At 38.2% G+C, this 23,750-nt stretch overlaps 1 protein-coding gene across 1 annotated transcript; it reads right to left on the reverse strand.

Moving 5' to 3' along the window:
- Positions 1-290: 290 nt before the first annotated feature.
- TMEM212 (transmembrane protein 212) lies at positions 291-19,866 on the reverse strand. Its single transcript, XM_049775566.1, is given in 6 exon segments — positions 291-482; positions 7,285-7,351; positions 8,877-8,897; positions 8,899-9,197; positions 11,489-11,548; positions 19,708-19,866. Coding segments are annotated over 6 exon segments (798 nt in total).
- Positions 19,867-23,750: the final 3,884 nt, after the last annotated feature.

Here is a 23,750-nt window from a genome sequence, read left to right on the forward strand (position 1 = left end):
CTTCTCGAATATTAAACACTATCTACTGCTACTTGTGATAAAAACATAAAACTTTTACATTAATAAAATAATATGAACACTTTAATACAACCCATTAAAACATGCAATGATTTAACTATTAGAACATAGACTTTACTCTCATTTTCTCTTTAGGAAGTTGCTATTATCCTTGGTATTCGCCTACTGATTAAAAAATAATGCAAACAGACATGGAAAATCATCTTTGACTTACAAAATATGAAAACTAAGTTTTGTCTACAAGAATCCTAGAAAAATATTGTTTATGATTGCTAGGCAATTAACCAGGCCTCATGAGAGGAGAAAGCTGTGAGGTCCAAGGCAGTGAGAACCTCTCTGATGGATCCAGCCTCAGAATTCTCAGCTATGTGTGTAGGTGAGCCCAAATATTCTGAGGGACAGACAAATGCCAACTTCCCAATAAATGTTCCTACAATTGTTCTTCCATTATCCTTCTTCATCTTCTAGAGAAAATTATGAGATCACAGAAAGGTTAGCGATCGAAATTGTGATGATGATTTTTCCAGATTCTGATTCTTCTGGTGGACCAGATTGAGGACCCCACCTCGTGGAATTTGTAAGAAAGCAATAAAGTGAGTTCTTTTTTTTTTTTGGTTTTTGGGTCACACCCGGCGGTGCTCAGGGGTTACTCCTGGCTGTCTGCTCAGAAATAGCTCCTTGCAGGCACGGGGGACCATATGGGACACGGGGATTCGAACCAACCACCTTTGGTCCTGGATCGGCTGCTTGCAAGGCAAACACCACTGTGCTATCTCTCCGGGCCCAATAAAGTGAGTTCTTAATGTTTTCAAGCTCTGCTCGAACTTCAGCTGAAAGGAATCTACTTCTTAGAAGCACTGGAAAGATCTTAGGAAGTCTCAGATTTCTAGGATCAGCAGATGAGTTGCTTCAAGACATCTTTGTTGTCAACTTGCCTGCATCAATTTGAAAAGTTAGATTAGGTTTTTATGGTTATTATTTTTTTGGTTTCTTTTGGGGGGGCACACCCATTTGACGATTAGGAGTTACTCCTGGCTATGCACTCAGAAATTGCCCCTGGCTTGTGGGGTGGGGACCATATGGGACATCAGGGGATTGAACCACCGTTCTTCCTAGGCTAGCGCTTGCAAGGCCTTACCTCTACTGCCATATCTCCTGCCCCTTATGGTTATTTTTTAAGTGTTTATTGTTTGTTTTTTTGTTGGTGGGAGTGAGGATTCTGCATTGATTATGTGCTGTCTCCACATGCTTTTAAGCTACACTTAAAATAATAAAAAAATAGTTTACCTGTATTTTTTATGAGAAAAAAAAAGTTTCACATTCTTTAAATAAAAAAAGTACAATAAAACAACACCACTATATCATATGATGGAAAGCGATATGTTCTTTACCCTCTCATTAAAAAAAAATGAAAACAAAATTCACCAAGCATACCAGTAAATAATGAAAGAAAAACAAACAGAGCCATTCCATTCCATGGAGGGGTGGGTAGCTTCAGGACAACCGCCATCCGTCTGGCTGCCCAATTCTTTCCTTTCCCATCACATTATTACTTACTAAACCAAGAATGCAGACAATTCCAGTTATGGTTATTTTGTATTTTAGATTCTCTACTTAAATTCTTAAACCCAATGCGTGGTGCTTGTTTTTGCCTGACACTAACTCTGTGTCCACAGCTCCCCTTCAGTTCCCCATTACACTGAGTATAGGTGTAGTGTATTCTGATTCCACAACCAGTTTCAAGGAACCTTAAGCATATAAAAGAGCTCTCTGTCTTAGAGTGTCCATAACAGGACACTGTTCCATAAAAGGATGAGTAGCATAACATCAATACTTATTCCTCTGGCTCTGAAGGCTGAAAGTTCAATGTCAAGATGCTAGCAGAATTAGGTGAGAGCCTTCTTCCTAGTTTGCACAAAACCTCCTTGGCTACATCTACAAATAAGAAACAGAAAGAACTCTGGCCTCTTCCATTTCTTAAAAGGAATCCCCCTCATCTAGGGATTCTATCTATCTTCATGACTTTTCTGAGCCCAGTTAGCTCCCTTAAGGCCCATGTATTTATACTTAATCTTTATCACAATGAGGATTGTAGCTTTGCTATGAATCTTGGGGGTGAGATAAACTTCAGTCTCTAATAAAGCTTCTTAAATTATTTTCCATTCAAGACCTTTTTTTTTTTACCCCCAAAATTGAATTTATTATTTATTTTGCTTTGGGCCACAGCTGGAAGTGCTCAGAGCTTTTTCCTGCCTTTGTGCTCAGGAATCACTCCTGGTGGCACTTAGGGGACCATAAAGGGTACTGAGGATCAATCACACAAGGTCAATTGGCTGCAAGTCAAACATTTTAACTCCTGTATTCATTTTCCAGCCTTCATCAAAGAACTTTTTAATATAATCCTGGGTATATGAGTATATAACATAGGTATACAAATTAAACAGTGATAATAAATAAAAAAGTGAATTTATTTTGAAGCTAATTGTTATGAAGGGATTTTTTTTTTTATCACACCCGGCAGTGCTCAGGGGTTACTCCTGGCTCCAGGCTCAGAAATTGTTCCTGGCAGGCTCGGAGGACCATATGGGACGCTGGGATTCGAACCGATGACCTTCTGCATGAAAGGCAAATGCCTTACCTCCATGCTATCTCTCCAGCCCCATGAAGGGATTTTTGACTCACATTTTAAGCAGCTAGGATCTGAAGAACTCACATGTAACTTTGAATTTGTACACATCAATCCATCCACCTCAATCTTTCATTTTTCTTTGTGGTTTTGGTTTCATTCTAATCTACTGCCTGCTTAAATATTATCACCTGTGGCACTTCAACCAGAAATTATAACTTCTTAGATGGGATGTCCCTCAGCAGTGAAGTTAGTGCATACCTGGCATTCATGAAACCTGGGTTCAACCCCTGCACCACAAAAGGAAAAAAAATGGAGAGGCTGGGAGAACAGTTCAGAGGCCTATAATACATACTTGACATGCTGGAAACCCAGGTGTGATTCCCAATACCATAATCAAAGTAGCCCCAAAACGTTACCAATGTGGCCCTCAAACAAAAAAGAAAACAAAGAAATTGGGTCAGGGAAGTAGCTTAGTGGTAGAGCACATGCCTTGTATGTGTGAGGTTTGATTCCTGGCACTGAACAAACAAAAAAAACAATTTTTTTTCATGAGCTTAATTCATACGTTAAAGATATTCATATCTTATTCCTGTCTATGCAGATAGTATAGGGTGTAGCTACTTGGGCTATACTTTGAGATAAGGATTGTTTTTTTAAGGTCACACCCAGTGGCGCTCAGGGGTTAACTCCTGGCTCTGTGCTCAGAAATTGCTCCTGGCAGGCATAGTGATCATATGGGATGTCAGGATTAGAACCACCGTCTGTTCTGGATCGGCTGCGTGCAAGGCAAATGCTCTATCACTGTGCTATCTCTCCAGCTCTTTGAGGTAAGTTTTGAGGGTGGGACATCAGAAGGCAATTTGTGCCTTTATAAATTATAGAAACAAAGAATTCTCCCTCTGTCCAAGGCAGGCACAGAAAGGTTTGTGAGTGTGCAGTAACAAAATATCACCTGTAAATCAAAAGAAAAAACTTTCCCTTGCTGGCTTTGGTCTTTCAGCTGCCAGATTGTGAAAAATAAAGATCTGTGGTATTTGTTGCACTTGTCTGAGCTGACTAGTACTCAGGTTGTTTTCAATTCTACTAAACCAAAAGGCACTGGAAAAAAGAACTGTTTTAAAATTACAGGAAATAATGTTTATAAGTATATATTTCACTGTGATATGGCAGTTACTTATGTATCTGAAACATTCCTTTTTGTTCTATAATAAGATATAAAAAGTAATTTCCCAGGGGCCAGAGAGATGGCATGGAGGTAAGGCATTTACCTTTCATGCAGAAGGTCATCGGTTCAAATCCCGGCGTCCCATATGGTCCCCCGTGCCTGCCAGGAGCAGTTTCTGAGCACAGAGCCAGGAAAAACCCCTGAGCACTGTGGGGTGTGACCCAAAAACCACAAAAAAAAAAGTAATTTCCCTAGGATCTTCCTCTAAACCACTATTTTCACCCCCCCCCCCAAGTTTTATAGTTCTTGAATTTCCTGATTTGTAATAGATTTACATAAGATAATTTAATTTAGGGACAAATTAGATATGCAGCTTTATAAAGCATTTTTGTACTTTTGTTTATATATAAAAAGTGGGAATTGGGGCCAGAGCGATGACACAGCGGTAGGGTGAAAAAAAAGTTTCACATTCTCTCAATGAAAAAAGTACAATAAAACAACATCAATATATCATATGATGGGAAGTGGTGACATGTTCTGGCAGACCTAGGACGGTTCGTTCCCCTGGCATCCCATTGGTCCCCCAAGCCAGGGGCAATTTCTAAGTGTATAGCCAGGAGTAACCACTGAGCGTCAACGGTGTGGCCTAAAAACAAAACAAAACAAAAAAGTGGGAATTAATATATATTATGTGTTTATTAGGTTTGGGAATTCCACACCTACCTTGGTGCTCAGGAATCACTTTTGGGGATTACACAGGGTGCCAGGGATCAAACCCTGGTCAACAGTGTGCGAGGCAAGTACCACACATTCTGTACTATATCTCCTGCTTCAAATTTTATTAATCCTTTGTTGTTATTTATTTTGGGGCCACAACTGGCAACACTCAGGGTTTACTTCTAATTCGGCACTCAGAAATTTCTCCTGGTGGGACTTTGGAGACCATACGAGATTCCAGGGATCAAAACAGAGTTAGCTACATGCAAGGCAAATACTGTATTATAGTTCCAGCCCCATCCATTTTTATTAACTTTTAAATTAATTTTAATAAAATATTGTAAATGTTACCTTAGCCTTTAGGCATATAGGAAATATTTTAGTTCATTTATTTACTTATTTTTATTTTTTTAATTTTGAGCCACAACCGGTGATGCTCAGGGGTTACTCCTGGCTATGTGCTCAGAAATCGCTCCTGGCTTGGGGGACCATATGGGACGCTAGGGGATCAAATCGCGGTCAGTCCTGAGTCAGGTGGCTGCAAACGCTGCACTATTGTTTCAGCCTCCAGTTCAGTAATTTTTATTTTTATTTTTAAAAATTTTTTTTGGGGGGAAAACACACCCGGTGATGCTCAAGGGTTAGTCCTGGCTACGCACTCAGAAATCACTCCTGACTTGGAGGACCATATGGGATGCCAGGATCGAACCATGGTCCGTCCTGGATCAGTTATTTTTAAATAAAATTGTATTTGTTGGGGCCAGAGCGATAGCACAGTGGTAGGGCGGTTTGCCTTGCAGGCAGCCGACCAAGGATGGACCTGGATTCAATTCCTGAGATCCCAAATTGTCCTCCACTCCTCCAGGAGCAATTTCTGAGAGCAGAGCCTGGAGTAACCATTAAGCACTGCCGGTGTGACCCCCAGACAAAACAAAAAAAACAAAAAAACAATTAGTATTTGCTTTCTTTTGTGGGCTAGAGGAATTTGGGTCACACCAGACTGTTCAGAATTTACTCCTTACTCTGTCCGTAAGAATCATCCCTGGAGGACCTTAGTACTCAAAGGACTAAGGTGCCAGAGATAGAACTCAGGCCATCTGCATGCAAAGCAAGTACCTTAACTTCGATCATGTGTTTTAGGTCATTTAGGGACCTTGAAACATTACATATAAAATAACTGTAGATTTCCATAGTCCCAAAATGATCCAACTTTCCTTCTAAGAAGTTTTGTATTTTCTTTTTTTTTTTTCTCAATGATTCAAGAATTTTATCTTACACATTAAGAGTTTGGTCAGTTTTAAGATCAACTTCCTTCAGACATGCTGTCCTTAAGTCCTCTATTGTCACCACTCGTTAGCTCACACCGCTGGCTGCTGTTGCGACTCCACAGTGGTTATTTTCGTCTCTGGCTAGTTTCAAGTTTTGTATTTTCTAAAATTTTTGTTAAAAAGATACATTTGTATCAAGAATAGAAAATGTTCCTATTATAAATGAATTTTTTTATCTGTTTATTTTGGGGCCACATCCAGCAGCGTCAGGGGTTACTCCTTGCTCTGTGCTCAGAAATTGCTCCTGGCAGGCTTGGGGGACCATATTGGATGCTGGGATTGAACCCGGGTCTGTCCTGGGTTGGCTGCGTGCAAGGCAAATGCCTTCCCACTGCATTATCACTTTGGCTCCCATTATAAATTAATGTTTATATAACATTAAACATTTGTTCAGGATACACTCAAATCTTTAAGGTTTGGAGCAGAAGTATAGTTATGAATATAGAACATCATACTCCATTATGTCAGCCATTCATCCTCTCAAAGAAACACGATCTACCACCATAATAAATTAAGTGGTGTTAAATTAACACAGACTTGATGCTTCTTAAATCATCTAGAATGCTCAACCAAACTAGTGCTGCATTTTGTGTAGATGGGAAAACAGATTCTGTTCAGAAGCAGTACTAAAACTATTTGTTATTGAAAGAAAATCATCAAAAACTTTTGGGGGTGAATGCCACAAGTGCACATTCCCTGCACTTAACCTTCAAGTTTCTAATGTAATAGAATATGTCTTGGATGAGATCCGGAAACTTCAGATGCCACTTTGAAGTTGGAGAAAGTTGTTTTTTGTTTGTTTGTTTGTTTGTTTGTTTGTTTGTTTGTTTTGGGACCTCTCCTGGCTCTACACTCAGGAATCATTCTGGATGGTACTCAGAGGACTATATGGGTTACCCAGGATGGAACCTAATTTGATTATGTGCAAAATAAGCACCTTATCCACTGTACTATCTCTCCATCCCAAATGTTCTGCCTTTAACTCTTTTTTAACTCCTTTTTAAACATTAAGCAGATTTCCTTTATAGTCTTTATAGGACTGACTTATACCTCTGCATGTATTTCTTTTTACTCCTTGTCTTTTATCCTATGTTAAACTGAGACATATCATGTCAAGCCCTTATGATAACAGTCAAATGTCTGATTAAATATTGATGCTGATGTGTGATGGTTGCCAGTAATTTAATGTGTGGTTCTCCTAGGCATATCTTTCTTTCAACAAAGGAGCCCAGGAAATTGGGATGTTCAACAAGGGAGAAACTTCAAATGCTAAATTTCTAGATATTCTAGTAAGGCAGTGGGGGAAGTAATTTTGATCTGCTCACTAAAACTCTCAGTGGGTTTCCTTATAAAATAAACTCTGTTCTTTAGAATGTACAGGATTTCCTTTGCAGACTTCTGTAGAAGTTAAAGCGAACAAGACTAACCACGAAAAGCACCGTGAATGCCAAATTCTTGTCTTCCAATTTTGCTGGTTCTGTTGATAACATCAAACTGGAAAAATAAATGGTTGCCATTATCTAAATTCACCTAAACTTAATAAAATATGGACCCAATTGAGAATTCAGTGTAAGAGTTTGAAGCAGGAAATATTTGGTTAAGCCCACAAGAGCAGAGATATAGTATCAACCATAAAAATTTGGGATCAGAAATCACTTGTGTTTTTTTCTCAGTAACTCTGCTCCAGTTCTCCTGGAATCAGAATTATGTATCTAAACACTAGAAAAGAACAAAAACACAAGGAGGATGACAAGATAGCCAGGAATGAATCTTTCCTAATTAAAAAAAAATTACTCTGGGTTCTGAATTTGATCCCACTGCTTATGTGATGTTGAACAATGGATGTAAAATATTTTGTCTCAGTTTTCTATCTGCAAAATGGTATGTAAACTGACAAATAGCATGCATACATTTTTTTGTTTGTTTTTGTTTTTGGGCCACACCCTGTGACGCTCAGGGGTTACTCCTGGCTATGCACTCAGAAGTTGCTCCTGGCTTCTTGGGGGACCATATGGGACGCCGGGGGATCGAACCGCGGTCCGTCCTAGGCTAGCGCAGGCAAGGCAGGCACCTTACCTCCAGCGCCACCGCCCGGCCCCTTTTTTTTTTGTTTGTTTGTTTTGCATGCATACATTTTATATTTTTACTACTCCTATCCATATTGGTCAACCTTGAAAAAGTCAGAATTCTAAATTTGATGTTAACTTTCATCAGACTCTGGTGTCACTGAAATAGGAAGAAAAGGATGGTTTCTTCTATATCTTTTCTGACTGAAGAATGTGTATACTTTTCCAGATTCATGGGATAAAAGGTAATTTGAGGATCTATATTTAATAAACATTAAAATATTAAGTAATCAGGGGCCGGATAAATAGCACAGCGGTAAGGCATTTGCCTTGCATGCGGAAGGATGGTTGTTCGATTCCCGGCATCCCATATGGTCTCCCGAGCCTGCCAGTGGCGATTTCTGAGCATAGAGCCAGGAGTAGTCCCTGAGCGCTGCCGGGTTGACCCCCCCCCCCAAATTAAGTAATCTGCTTCAATTATCCAGAAAAAAATGGTAATTTGTATTTGGGTGATATTATTGATTGTGGATTTCTATTAAAATCGATCGATAGTATCTACTACCACAACATCAGCTATAACATTGCATTTCCATTCATTCATCATGAACAAGTAAGTATTATGGGCCAGGAGCTATTCAGCATTATTTGTATATTTGTATATATATTTGTATATTTGTATAGAGAGAGACTGGTAAATAAGAGACAGATTAACCGGGGTTTGCAATGTGGAGAGTTGGGGTGAATAGATTATAACTACAATGCTCAGTACTCATTCCTGGTTCTGTGTTCAGGAACAGGGTTCTATTTAGGGAACCAACCATACATGGTGCTGGGTATTGAACTGGGGTCTGTTGTATGAGAAGCAAGCATTTCACCTGAAGTACTATATCTCTTGGCTTCCAATTTAGCATTCAGGACAGAACAAGAATAGGTACCCATCAAATAAAACTTACATTATGTGTCCATTCCAGATGTTTTGCAGAAAGCTTGATAAACACCATCAGTGATGCACAGAACATGACAAAACTCAGAAATAGATCAAAGGTCTGAAGTGTAAGGTGATACTCTTCATAGTGTGGTGGGTCCAAACAAAGTGATGGAAATTTTGTGTATGGGAAGGGAAAGTCAACTGCATAACCAAGGTAATTGGTTCCTGCAATCCCTGAGAAAGAATAGAAGCAATATGGTCCAAGAAATGCTGATTCTAAGGCTATTGCAAAATGAAGTGGACATCCAATAATGCTCAAAATCACAGAGGTGAAACTAGCTTCCCACTGAAAATAAAACAGAAACAAATTATTACTTTAAGAACTCAGTTTTTCAGGACTGGAGAGATAGCACAGAGGATAGACTGTTTCCCTTGCACACCGATGACCTGGGTTGATTCTTGGCATCCCATATAACCCCTCTGGCACCAGCAACACTAGAAGTAACTCCTGAGTATCACTAGTATGCCATTCCCTCTCTCTCTAAAAAAATTCAATTTCTCAAAAGTTTCTCAACAAAATGGAGAAAGAGATGCTAGGTCTTAATATTTCTCAGGAGGCGGGGCCGGGCAGTGGCGCTAAAGGTAAGGTGCCTGCCTTGCCTGCGCTAGCCTTGTACGGACCGCGGTTCGATCCCCCGGTGTCCCATATGGTCCCCCAAGCCAGGAGCAACTTCTGAGCACATAGCCAGGAGTAACCCCTGAGCGTTACCGGGTGTGGCCCAAAAATAAAAAAAAAAAATATTTCTCAGGAGGAAGGGAAAAATAAGTGGATCAAAATTTTCTCTTTAGGTTCCCTTGAATTTACCTATACCACAAGAACTAACATATTAGTCAACTGGGCAGGGAGATGGGGCATAAAACCAATTCTAGGTAACACATGTTTTATTTTACTTATTTTTTATTATGTGTAGGTAACTACTCTTGGGTAAGACAAAGAGATGGTTACATTTAACCTGTGCAATGCCTTTGGGCCTTGATCAGCAGGAATGGATGTGTGGTCTACCAGCACTGAAGTCTCCAAGAGCCTATTAGAAAAGCAGCCCACTCTCTTCTCTACTGATCAATGTCTGCTTTCTTTGTAGATCTCCAATTGACTAATATTCACATCAATGCCTGCAAGTATATCTAAACATATCAAGTTTTTTTTTGTATAATTGCATTAATTGACCCTCTCCTGTTTAAATGTATGTATATCATTGACTTTTTATCTTGTTTTAGGGTGAATGATAATGGAGGAAGTAGAAGGAGATCCAAGTTGAGATATGGAGACTTGAAAAATAGAGATGACCCCTGAACTACTCAAGGTTAAACTGTGTTGGTTCACTTACATGAGGATTTTATTTTCAATAAATACTGAAATTTGGGAGAGGTGGTTGATGATCATTTGAAAAAATATTTCAATGAACTATGCTGCTTAAAAATAATTTTAAGGGCCGGGCGGTGGCGCTGGAGCTAAGGTGCCTGCCTTGCCTGCGCACGGACCGCGGTTCGATCCCCCGGCGTCCCATATGGTCCCCCAAGAAGCCAGGAGCAACTTCTGAGCGCATAGCCAGGAGTAACCCCTGAGCGTCACAGGGTGTGGCCCAAAAACCAAAAAAAAAAAAAAAAAAAAAAAAAAAATAATTTTAAATAGAAGAACTTAAGTATATCATGAATATATAAAATATTTAAAACAATATATATAGATAATATAGTATATATACAAATATAAAATGAATATAAATAGTATACTTTAGTTTTGAGTATTTGGGTTTATTTGAGGAGCCACACCTGGTTGTGTTCTTGGCTCTGTGCTTAAGATTTCTCCTGGGATTGAACCTAGAACTGCTGCATACAAGGCAAGCTGCCTACCCATTTTACTCATGCTACAGTCCCCTACTTTATTACTTGCTATCATACACAATCACAAGTATTAAAGCTAAAAATAATTTAAACCTCTATATACATTTATTAATCTATAGAGTGTTTCATATTTTAGAGAAATATAAGCAAATATTATTGACTAGTTTTTATGTCAAAAGCAGACTATTAGATATATTTTGCAGTGTCAAAAGTGATATTTAAATTTTTAACTGCATTTTAGTGGGGTGGAAGTTAGTATCTCTCAGTTAGGACTAAACTTTATATTTTTCAAAGCAGACCTGCCTCTTTAAAATGAAATTTATAAGCATTTACACTAGCTCTTTACTTCCCAAAATACAATGCTTTCAATAATTACATGAACTTGTTGGAGATGGTTGCAACAAAAAATAGATAAATTTTTTCCTTTAAGGACTGGGAGAGATAGTAAGAGAATTAAGGTTTAATTTGTATCTAAATGATCCTATTTCCATTTTTTGGCAGTTCCTTGTCCCTTGAGTATTACTGGCAGTGACTTTTGAGAACAGAAGGGGAATATGTAGCCCACCATGCCCAAATATTCACTTAAAATATATTTATTACTGAAATCCATTCTTGTAAGGTGCTATTCAATGTTCTACAGTGACAGAAATCACATGCTCTATGTTATATGTTGAATCAGTGGAAATTTGACATTTAAGTCCACACTAGCATCCAGCATAATGTTTGCATATTTACCAGGTGTCTCTTGGTCCTCTCTCTGTGAGCCAGCATTAGCAGTATACCAGCTGTGATGGCCTGTTAAAAGAAAATAGAAAAATAACATCCATGACAAAACGTAACTCTGGAAAGAGTTCAATCAGCCACCGTTTGACAACTATCATGGACTAGAAGGAAGAGCAAATGTCTCAATGGTTCAGGTCTTTTTGTCAACTGTGCTGACAATCAAGAGAAGGACCAGGGATAGCACAGCAGGTAGGGCATTTGCCTTGCATGTGGCTGACCAGGTTAGATCCCTGGCCCTGGTCCAGAGACTGCCAGGAGTAACCCAGAGTGTCATTAAGTGTGGCCCAACCCCCCCAAAAGAAATGCCATCAGTGTCATAAAGGCATAATTCTTGCTGACAAAATATTTTATTTTTCTGTGTTGCTCTTGTTGCCATCACAATTATCACTTCATTCTATAAATGCCTGACTTTCTAACCCTTGCCATCTATTTTATTTTGACCAACTGTCTACCACTTATCTTTTCCTCCCACCTCCCATTTGCTGAAATAGCAAATGGGAGGTTCCAGAATGGAGAATGAGAGCCCAAATCCTACCTAGCATCTATCTTTAACTGCTTGCTCTCTTTTGTTATTGTCTGGCTTTGCCTCTGATGGGAAACAACAACATGCCCCTTTTCTCAAGTAACCAAGATGATCATTCAAATAAATGCTTGGTGGACATTGATTGTGCTGGGGACATTGGTATCTTTGTTTTTTTATAGTCTCTTAGAAAGAGCAAAATGAAAATGATGAAACAAACAAAAATGATTGTGTCATCAGAATTGAGCAATAGATAATAAAAAGGAAGAAAGAAATTCTGGCCTCATCCTTAGTTTGGCATCAGTTTGATGGAGACCTTTGTGATCACTGAGCCTAGAAATCGCTTTTTCCCAACCCATAAATCATTATGTGTTCCCGGTTCAGGAATGTTTTGAAGTTAAGGGGAAAAATAGCCTTGAAATAAGACATAGAATGAGGATAGAACTAAAAATAGTCTAGATTTTTTTTGTTAGAGAAATAAATATGGATGTATAGTATCCACAAATTTAAGGCATTGGGGAATAAATTTTTACACAAATCGTTTTATGTCCTGTGGCTTTTGTAGCACTGGTCTGGCATATTTATAGCTCTGAGTCCTAGCGTCTCATTTTTCTAAAATGACTTATTTTAAAAGTTGTATTTAGAGAATTTGAGAGAGAGAGGAAAGCACACACACACGTACACACACCAACGTGGACACACACACAACTTCTCATGCAGCTGAGCCTAAAATTCTAGACTGGAAAGTGCTGCTTCACAAAACTCTCATGGGCCAAAACAAAACCATCTATAGTTGGAAGTCTACATGAATCTGCAGGAGGAAAGTTTCCTGAGGCCCCTAGACAGGCTAATTCAGCAGGAATCTCACAGCAGATCAGTATGACAGGAAAGAGGGACCTTTCACCGAGGAGGCTGAGCCCAGGAGCATTCTCTGCTGTAGGGGCAAGGTCTTCTAGTGACACATCACTCATTTCTCTGTGAGAAACACTGAAGCCAGTGTGATAAATATCAAGAAGGAATCCTTTTAGCTGGCTTTACTCCAAGCAGAGAACTGACATTATCAGATGCTGAGATTTTAAGTTGCCTTAACTACTTTGGCATGCACTGATTCTTTTCTTTTAAAAGTTGAGGAATGCAGCAGAATTGCAGTTGCCAGTCATTTCTGCTATAGCTGCCAGCTTGAATTTTGCTTTGTTTACACAAAGCCTGAAAAAAACTTTCATATAGTAGACTGGAGAATGAATGTTTATCTACCTGTCCATAGTGAAGTGGTGGCTCAAGAGTTGTGCCCCCAAGAGGGGTGCTGCTGGAAAAATAGTTCCACAGGTAGGGTGCTTGCCTTGCACACATTCAGCTCAGTTTTAATTGCCAGTATCCCATATGGTTCCTGGAGCTTGCCAGGAGTGACTCAGGGGAACCAGGGCTCATGCTAGTCAGCAGTTCAGACCTTGTGGTGGGGACCACCAGGGAGGCTCTGCTATGCTTAAGGATATCCAGAACTATACTAGCAGTGCTAGAAGGTCATGTGGAGTTAAGGATTGAACTAGGGTAAGGTACAAGCCTGTCTACTATCTTCCTTTCCCTACCATTTGTGGAGCAGCTCTACTTTTCTACTGTTCACATGCATGAAAGTTTAGCACTTATCCCTCAAGAATTATGATTTTCCCCTTTTATCCTTTTATTTCCTTTTTAAAATCATGTTTATAGAAAGGAAAAGAACAAAAGAAAAAAAAGATATTCAAGGGAAGGAAAGTAAAATAGATAAAGAAATGTGAGCATGAAAGTGTTTGAAAGATGAAAAGTCGGGCAGAGAAAGGCAATTGAGTTGTGATGAAGGGGAGAGATAGGAGTGTACAGCACAGGGTGTAGGAGCCCAAGAACCAGTTCTGCAAGTCCTCCCTCAGGTCTTCTCTAGAGGACTGACATTCTAAATGGATGCATCACTTGGGCTTTCTAACAATTGCTGCTAACACTGCAATTACATGATTGCTGTGGACCTTCCCACAAAATCTTTCAAATTTTCCAAATGGAGGACCCAGTTCCCAGAAGTAGATGAATTGAAGGAAGCTGAGAACAGTCACAACATAAACAGAAAATTTGAAAGGACTCATTTTTAATATGGGATAATTAATTCCCTTACAAATCCCTATAGTTTGTCTCCCATGAATAAGATTTGTGATAGGCATTGTGCATATAGAATATAAATGATAATAGTTAACTATTTTTGGAAGCTTACAGCATAATATGTATATATATATGTGTGTGCATACATACATATATATACATATATATATATATGGAGAGAGAGGCAAAGAGAGCAGATGGAAGGAGACAGAGACAGAGAAAGAAGCAGAGGCTCCACTACACTCTATACATATGTTGACCAGCATTTGAAGTGCAGGTGTGAAAGTAGCACACATAGGACAATGCTTATATATGGCAAGAAGAGCAAACCTTCTATGTAAGAAGGGTTAAGTTATTATATGCTGCATTTAGGGAGCAATAAGTAACAAACATATATGGGAAAAGGTATCTAAAGAAAATTTGAAGGATAGATGTGTCTCCAATGGGAGATGACAGAGGAAAGGTCATGTAGAGAGCTAGAACTACTCTGCAAGGGCCAGAAGAAGGGAGTCTTAGTCCCTCATAGTCATAGTCAGAGGCCTAGACTAAGAAATTCTCAGAATGTCCTGTGCATATGAATCACCTGGGATCTTGTTACAGAGCAGGCTCTGATTTAGTGAAGCTGTGAGACCTGAGCTTTTGCATGTCTGACACGTTTCCAAGGGATGCTGATGCATCTGCTTCAGGTGTACTCAGCAGTACTGAGTAGAAAGAAGGTGTTGGTTCTGGAAAAGAAGGTTAGGAAATTAGGCTTGTAAGGCTAGATTGAGAAGGGCCTCAAATTTTAGCCTAGTGTATATGGTGACTTCATTTGGACCATATTGTAACAGTAAAGGTTTCTGAAGAAATTAGTCTGACACAATAAAGGTAAAAAAAAGATGAGCCAGCAATTTCATGCATGATGAATTGGAGTAGAGTGAGACGTAAAGAAGTCTCTGTAGGACTCTGATCTTCAGACTTCAAACAACAACAACAAACAGCCTCTCCTTTACCCATAATAAAAAATACATTTTCCACTTTGGCTAATTATAAATTATTATATGTAACTGAAACAATAATGCTTAGCCTCATGTATCCTATGTTCTAATATTCTCTGTATTCTCTGATCTTAGCCTTATTCTACTTGTATTTAAAAAATGTGGCTTGTGCCACATAGAATAACTTTATAATTATTAATTATAATAATTTAATTATAATTAAATTTATAATATAAATTTATAATTTATAATTTTATTATTTTTTGCTTGTTTGTTTGTTTGTTTAGGGACCATACCCAGCAGTGTTCAGGGGTTACTCCTGGTTCTGGAATTGCTCTGGGCTGGCTCAGGGGACCTCAAGGGGTTTTAGAGATTCAACAAGGGTTAGTTGCATGCAAGGCAAGCACTCTACGTGCCATACTTTCACTCCAGCCCCAGAAATACATTTTTATAGTTTGACTCACAACTCTAGGCATGAACCCTGGAAGTAAGTGAGAAGTGGCAAGAGGCTCAGAAACACACAATGAATGCGAATGAACAGAAGAAATGCACAGATATGCCTTGTGGGGAAGATCAGAGTTACAACTGCTCTGGACTTAGTAAAGTGAAAAAGTGGCTAAGGATTGGCTTAAGGCAGTACGTACTTGCTGAGTACACCTGAAGCAGATGCATCAGCCTCCCTTGGAAACGTGTCAGACATACAAAAGCTCAGGTCTCACAGCTTCACTGAATCAGAGTCTGCTCTGAAACTAGATCCCAGGTGATTCATATGCATAGGACATTCTGAGAAACTGTAGAAGAAAGGATTAAGTGAAAAAATCACTCCAGGGTTTGAAATTTTGTTCATTCAGGAACAGAAACCATTACTTTGGGTGCTAGATTTTATATATATATATATATATATATATATATATATATATATATATATATATATATATATATATATATATATATATAATTTATTTTTGACAAGCAGGACTTCAAGAAATTTAGTCTTTCTAATGTGGGGGCAGGCATTTGACCATTGGATGTTTGGAAATCACATAGTTGTTCAAGTAATAAAAGACCTGGGTGGTGTTGTGGTCAAAACCTTCTCTAAAGAAAAAGGCAAAGGAAAATGGGCTTGCTTGAATCAGTCTAGCCCGGCCTTTTTCTCCATTGTCTGTCTTCAAGTAGGGTTCCAGGTGTAGCATTGAACCACTTGATTGTGCTTAAATCCACTCTTCATTCTTGTCATCACGAAGCTTGTGCTGCAAGCCAGGTTTTCCAGGATTAAAGTGGTGCTCAGTCCTTAAGACACAATAATCTTTTTGCTGCATACTTTCTAGCAGCTGATACCTTTAAATAACCTGGTTCAGTGAAACTGCTTAGCATGTGGCTGTCAGAAAAGAGTCTGAAGACCAATTACTCATGAAAAATTTAAAAAGCCTTGAATGAAAGGCATGGAACAAATACAAAGTAATGTATTACTTTTAAACTAGCTCTCTTACAAGTCTCAAAAGGGTTATAAAGTCATTTGCAAAAGGAAATGTCAGGATGATTGAAATGTACGAATTGTCTTTCCACCAGCGGAAGATACACTTTGCAGGCAAGTTAAATGCCTGGCAGGGAAGATTGTGGAATAAGTCGGAGACTTTTTAAAGTGGATCCTGAACTGACAAAGCCCGGTTCACTGGAAACTCAATAGGAGAAAAGTCACTTTGTTACAAATTTAGATAGTACTGAAAGACTGAGCATAAGGATATTTTTCCTGCTTTAGTATAAATACTAATTTGACCTTTAGTCTTTGCAACCTGATCATAATTCAACTTTATATAGAATTCTGTGCCACAAGATGGAGAACACAGGATTTATTCTTTTATTCAAAACTATTAACTATTCAAATCTATTAATATGAATACTATTAATAGGTATGTGAATACCTATTATGCTGTAAAAGTAAAACAGCAAATAAAATAGAGAAAATGCTCTGTTTCTGTACAAGCTAAGTTTGTTGGTTTGGTAGAGGGAATAAACAATAAATAAATCACAAAGTTCTTTAGAACTATATTAGAGCTAAGGGGAAACAAAGAAGGGTCCGTTGGTGGGCTAAAAATGGGAAATTGTATAAATTGAATAATGATAGAAGGCATCAGTAAAGGAGTGATGGTTATAAAAAGATTGAGAAGTAGGAAGTAAGCCATGTGGGAGAAGGAAGAGGTTTCAGGCAGAAAAAGTCCTTAGGTAGATGCATACTTTGGAAAGTTTGGAAACAGCAGGGAGTCAGTGTGAAAGGCAAAATGAGCTAGGGGAATAATGGTAGTTGAGGTGTAGCAGGTATCAGGATCCACAGCTCAGCAGGGTTTAGACAGTGAGAGGGGCATTATATTTACTAAAACTCATTTAGGACCTTCAAAATAATAATCTGTTATGCTTTCTTTGTCTACATTGCACTTATTCTCACTCAGTATCTGAGACTAAATAAGTTCCTCTAGATGCTCTATAAAATTTCTACAGGAGGGGTGGAAGAGATAGCATGGAGGTAGTGCATTTGCCTTTCATGCAGAAGGTCAGTGGTTCGAACCCGGCATCTCATAGGGTCCCCCGAGCCTGCCAGGAGCGATTTCTGAGCATAGAGCCAGGAGTAACCCCTGAGCGCTGCCGGGTGTGACCCAAAAACTAAAACAAAACAAAAAAATTTCCACAGGTAAAGGAAAGAGGACCATCTATATAAGAGATCCTTACTATACATTCAATGAACATCAAAGGCAGGCCATGACCACGGGTCGACCTTCCCAAATCTTTCCTGTGTCATTCCCAGTATGTCGTGCTCCCAATTAAATGCCCAGCAACTAGTGACATACTTGAAATATGTGATATAATTTCTCTGTTTTTAATTGGAAAATAATCAGACATTTGATGTAGAGAAAGTTAGATGCAATGTTTTGTGATGCTGATGAAATCAATATTTTTAGATCATTTTATGGAAGTCTTTTAGGTATTACAAAGGAAGGGGCATAAACTGGACAATAGTCATGGTCTTAATATAAAATGTCAAAGTTGACCTTAGACAAAAAGTTAAATATTGTTTTGTGAAATGCTTGTTCTAAAGATAAATATTTAAATGTGTTTATAAAGGCCCAGATTCGGTGTAAAAGGTTTTTCTTAGTCTTAGCCAACAACAAAACTTTCCGATGTTGCCTCAGTACATAGAACTGCTATCTTTGCATGTGAGTCATTAACAATGCTTCTTTGTTTGGTATGTTTTAGGTATTGAACCAAATAATATAGGTATCAAGAGGCCAGATAAGTAGTAGAGTAGTTAAGAAGTATGTGAGTAAGCCTAGTTCAATTCCCGGTACTGTATTGTCTCCCAAGCATGCATAGGGACAGCCTTGGAGGCTCAGCCCCCACCCACACTACCGGGCTAGGTAGCATTCCTTCTTGGGGACCTGCTAGTAATAATCTCAGGAATTGGGCCCAGGTTCTCTAATTACACCTCGGAAGGACCCTCCCCCCACCAAAAATACCTCAAAGTGGGGGTGGAGGGAAGACAAATTTGGTGATGGGAATTCCCCTGATTCGATGCTAATATGTACCTAAAATATTACTGGGAAAGTTATGTAAGCCACTATGATCAAAATAAAAATTATATATTAAATAAATACCCCAAAGTGCAGAGGATCAAGTGGTAGATTTAATACAGTGGTAGATATAAAAGAATGTATTAATAACTAGGTAAACAAACACCAACAATTTCCTTGTTTAATTTCTCTCTCTTATTATTATTATTATTATTCTGCTTCTCCTATTCAACATCGAGATCTTAAAAAGAGATATTGAAGGCCATATTTTGTTTCCCAGTATAGTTCAGTATAATTCAAGTATACTAAGTTATCTGTACATATTTCTTTAAAAATTGGTCAAAATTGCATCTTTTAGGGTCTTTCTCTCAGGTGATATTCTAATGAGCAATGAACATTTGCATCCTGCCAACTTGCATGTGGCCTTTCTTTCCTATTGAGGCTGAAGTTAGTGAAAACTATCACATGAAGTTAATGAAAACTATCACCTGTCTTCTTGAATTCCTTCAGTGGCCTAGAAAGGAAGAGGTGAAAAAACAAAGATTTGGGGGCTAAGAATCTGTAGGTCACTTATTCCTCAGTATAGAAATATCTTGGGAATTTCAGGGAAACAGTCTGACAATTATTTTCCTCTGTTCTCTATTCATAGATTTTTCATGATTAATATAATTCTTCTAAATTCAAATTGTGAAAGAACAATTCTATTTTTTCTTAATATCAATGTGAGAAGATTAAAATAACTTTTAAAGAATTATTTGACCCTGCTCTTATAGTTAATACTCATGATATAAAGGATAACATGATGATATTAAGAAAAGTGCTATATTTAAAAGTCAAGAATGAAACCAATGTTCCAAGATAAATTATTTCTATTAAATTTTAGTATATTCATATTGTTAGAAAATTTAGTAAGGACATGTTGCACTGTTTTCCCTTTCCCTTATCCTTTATTCTCTCAACAGTAAACATAATAAAATATTTTCCTACCAAAGCTCCATTCCAGATGGGACAAGCGATCCAGACACTCCAACCTATAGACCAAAGTTTGTAGGAAAAAACAGGAAAGAAAGCAATCACTCCTGAGAACACACTGAGGGTCCCCAGTATAAGGAGAATCCTGCCAGCAGCTTGATATAGGCCATGCATTTTCCTTGTTATCCTTAGCTCAAAAATGTTTTGTTACCAAAACATGAGGCTTTGATAGGCCTTAACAAACAGAAGTTTCTTAGAGACAGTAGCCATGACACCTGTATATTGTTGATCTACTTGGAAACAAGATCCAATTCGTTTCCCCCCAAAATAATAAAATGTAATAAAATAATTCTTGGCATAAATTTGGCACATAAGTTCTAATATCATTTTATTATGCACACACACACACACACGCACACACACACACACACACACACACACACACACACACACACACACCACTTTCCATTACTGGTTACTCTCTTCATTCCCTTCATTCTGTTCTGTCATGGGGAGTGACCACTTCCTGCCTTAATCAGATTCAAAGTCCTGCTGACTGAGCTAATTGTTTCTCAGCCCAACCTGCCTGTTGGTTTCAGCAGAAAGCCAACATCCTTTGTGCACAATAGAATCACATTCCCACTACAATTTCCCACCAAACAAAGTAAAAATGAGCCCTCTGATAACTTTTATTAAGTTTAAATAATTTAAAGTAAAAGCAAGACTTTTTCTACATTTCAAAATTTAATTCTGTTGCTACTATTTAAAACATATTTTATATGAATATCCCAGAAAGGACATTATTAGAGTTGTCAGTAAATAAGCTTCATGTCTATTATTATATGATTTGTCCAAAGATCAAATAAAGTACAGAGACAGTGATGTATACAGTTACAGAATCAAAATTATTTTATTTTGGTCACACCCAGTGTTGCTCAGGGGATACTCCTGACTCTGTGCTCAGAAATTGCTCCTGACAGGCTTGGGGGACCATATGGGATGCCAGGAATCAAACCGGTGTCCATCATGTGTTGGCCGCATGCAAGGCAAACACCCTTCTGCTGTGCTATTGCTCTGGCCCCATGTAGAATCAACTTTTAGAAGTTACTTGTTCGTAGAATAAAAGATTTTAATCATTCCTAAATTGTATTTTAAAATTTAGGGGTTGGGATTTTGTATGGGGTTTAACAACTGCAAATGTTTTGCCTTTTTTATGCATTTGAGAGTGGGGTGCACTTGCTTTTGATGGAGTAGACATACTTGACTCCTTCCAAAATAGTATTTTTAAGACAAATGTTTCTTTATAAAGTTGTCCTACTATTTTTTTAATTCAATATAAGTGACACTTTCCTTAAATAAAATGAAAATAGTTTGATAGAATGACTTAGAACATAGATTTTGGAGTCCAGCGAAGGTAAAAGTCTGTTGTGATTCCACTCCTTCTAGGCATATTTTCTTAGGGACAAGTTACTAAACTTTCATATCTATATTTATTAACATAGGAAATAAATTAATGTGTCTCATCAAGTAGTGATTGACTAAATGAACCCACAGACATGAAATCATATTCATGTGAACTTGTGAATATCACAGCATATATTCTCATTGTGTTAGAATTTTCACACCAGGGTTTCTCCAGCATGGAACAAAGACTTGGTATTTATTTTATATGTCCATCATCTTACAAACAATAAGGTGAAAGGACACTTAAGAGCAATTTGATAAATGTCACCACAGGAAAAGGAAAGGTGTCTTTTTTATTGTTTTCTTTTCCTTATCTTACCAATTTTAAAGTCACTGGAAATAAATATACAATAATCATTCCAGAATGTGATGCAAATGTTGAAGTAGTTGCATTTCTGGACATACGGGACCCAGAAAACCTACTCGGGCTTTCTATTATAGCTATTACCCCTTTCCTTACAATATAGTGCAAGTACATTTTGATTTTTATTACTAACACCTTTGCTAAGCTTCACAAGAGTTTGCAAGTCTTATACATCCCCTAGATTAATGAGATATCCCACTACCTAGCATAGCATCAGGCACAGGAAGATACTTAATACACACTGACTGAGCTAATTTCTTAACATATCTGACATGTCCATGCATAGTTCCTACAGGGGTTCACCACTGTGAGCATGTGCCCAATGGAAGGGAGAGGCTCTGAACTATAGAGAGATGTGTTTGTGTTCCTATCGGGTTTAAACTGTTTTGACTTTTTCCTTCAGTTTTTATCTCAAGGTTAGAGCTACATGGTATGTCAATATACTGCAGGTCAGATCACTCTCTCCTGTTTTCATGTTTGGAAAATAAAGGCTGTTGAAATACTTACGTTAAACAGTACAAAGTTGGCAAACAAGGAGGATACTTTTTGTTTTAAATGAGGGGGCATGTGGCTTTTTAGTGTGGGTTACACTGACAGGCTTAACCCTGACAACGAGGCTTGCAAACCTTAATATTTGTGATTAGAACTGTTGCCACAGACTGTAACAAAGAGAAGGGGCAGAGTGAGCTATCTGTTTCTCCTGTAGTACTTTTCCGGGACAATGCTTCTATTCCACTTTCTTTAAAGCGAGGAGACTTGGAGAAAGTAGAATGCATCCTGACCTGTATTTCCTTGCAGATTTGCCATGCCTTCTTCTTCTCTATAAGGCAGACAGTAATGCTCACTGCTTTTACCCCTACAAAACTTTATCTTACTGGAAGGAATATCTTTCAGACCTGGTGCAGGGGCTAGAGTTATGGTTTTTCCAGTCTGCTTTGCAGATCACACTCCCTACTCCAATTTACCATGCTTCAGGGAATCTCATGATCTTGGTTTAAGAGTGATCAATAAGAACAATTAAACCCTCCCATGCAACTCATCTTAAAAATAAAACCCTCCTCTCTCAATAGACATTTTAATTTTAACATTCACTGATCCATTTCCTGCAAAAGCAAATGTAATCAGCACCTTCCCACAAAAGGGTAGCCCGTGCTGCTAAGGAAAGAAAGTTCATCAGGATTTTCTCTACCTCTTTAAGTATAGTCCTTCACTTGTAAGCCCTGGAAATAAGAGTTCTGTGTGTACCAAAGACCTGGGATTTTTTAAGTAGGCTTCAGTATTATAGAAGGGGTCTAGTTTTGCCAAGATAAAAGAAAATGGAGCTCTAAAAAATAGATAAAATCAAAATGCTTTCTTCCCCCAATAGCTTCAGATTACTAGCTCCATTTGTATACACATCACAGAGGTAATTTATGTAGCCAAGAATGAAAGCTTTGGCATCAGAGGACCTAGGTTTCTTACTGATGAGTCCTTCTGACATATAGAAGGAAATGAAAACACTCAGAAACAAAAGCATTGCTAATGCCAGTGCAATGACTCAAGCACAAAGTAGTAGGATACCTTTATATTGTGAAACACACAACCACCACTGTAGATGATTCCTCAAACCTAGCCTCATGTATGCCCCAGTACCCTGGCTTAATAGTTAATTTTTTTCTAAAGGACTCACAGGACCAGAGACTGAGACCACTTGATGTGGTCTCTGTGGGAGTGACAGGACAGTTCTGTCCAGGTGGGGAGAGATTTTGGGGGAGCTGCAAAGAAGCAGAGATCTTACCCAAAGCTGGGTAGCAGCCCCATCAGGGTTCACTCCAGTTTCTGATGGAGACCCCTAGTCTCAACCTCTTTCATTGCTCATTTCTGATTTGGGGTGAGGAATCCCACTTTGGGCTCACTTCTCTGTGACTTGTTTCTTTTTCTTTCTTTTTTTTTTTTGCTTTTATGTGATTATCCTTTATTAAAATTAAGATTGTTGTGTGGTTAAGAATACTTTGAAGAATATTTATGAAACTGTATCCCTAAATTACATACTATGTGCAAACTAATGTTATTTTATTTTTTTATAATATCTTTATTTAAGCACCATGATTACAAACATGATCGTAGTTGGGTTTCAGTCATTAATAAAAAACACACACACCCCTTCACCAGGGCAACGTTTCCACCACCAATGCCCCATCATCATTCAAAGGGACCAATAAAATTCACGGATTAATATGCTGGATGATCA

Source organism: Suncus etruscus, chromosome 6 (genome assembly GCF_024139225.1).
Source record: "Suncus etruscus isolate mSunEtr1 chromosome 6, mSunEtr1.pri.cur, whole genome shotgun sequence".
Taxonomy (NCBI): Eukaryota; Metazoa; Chordata; class Mammalia; order Eulipotyphla; family Soricidae; genus Suncus; species Suncus etruscus.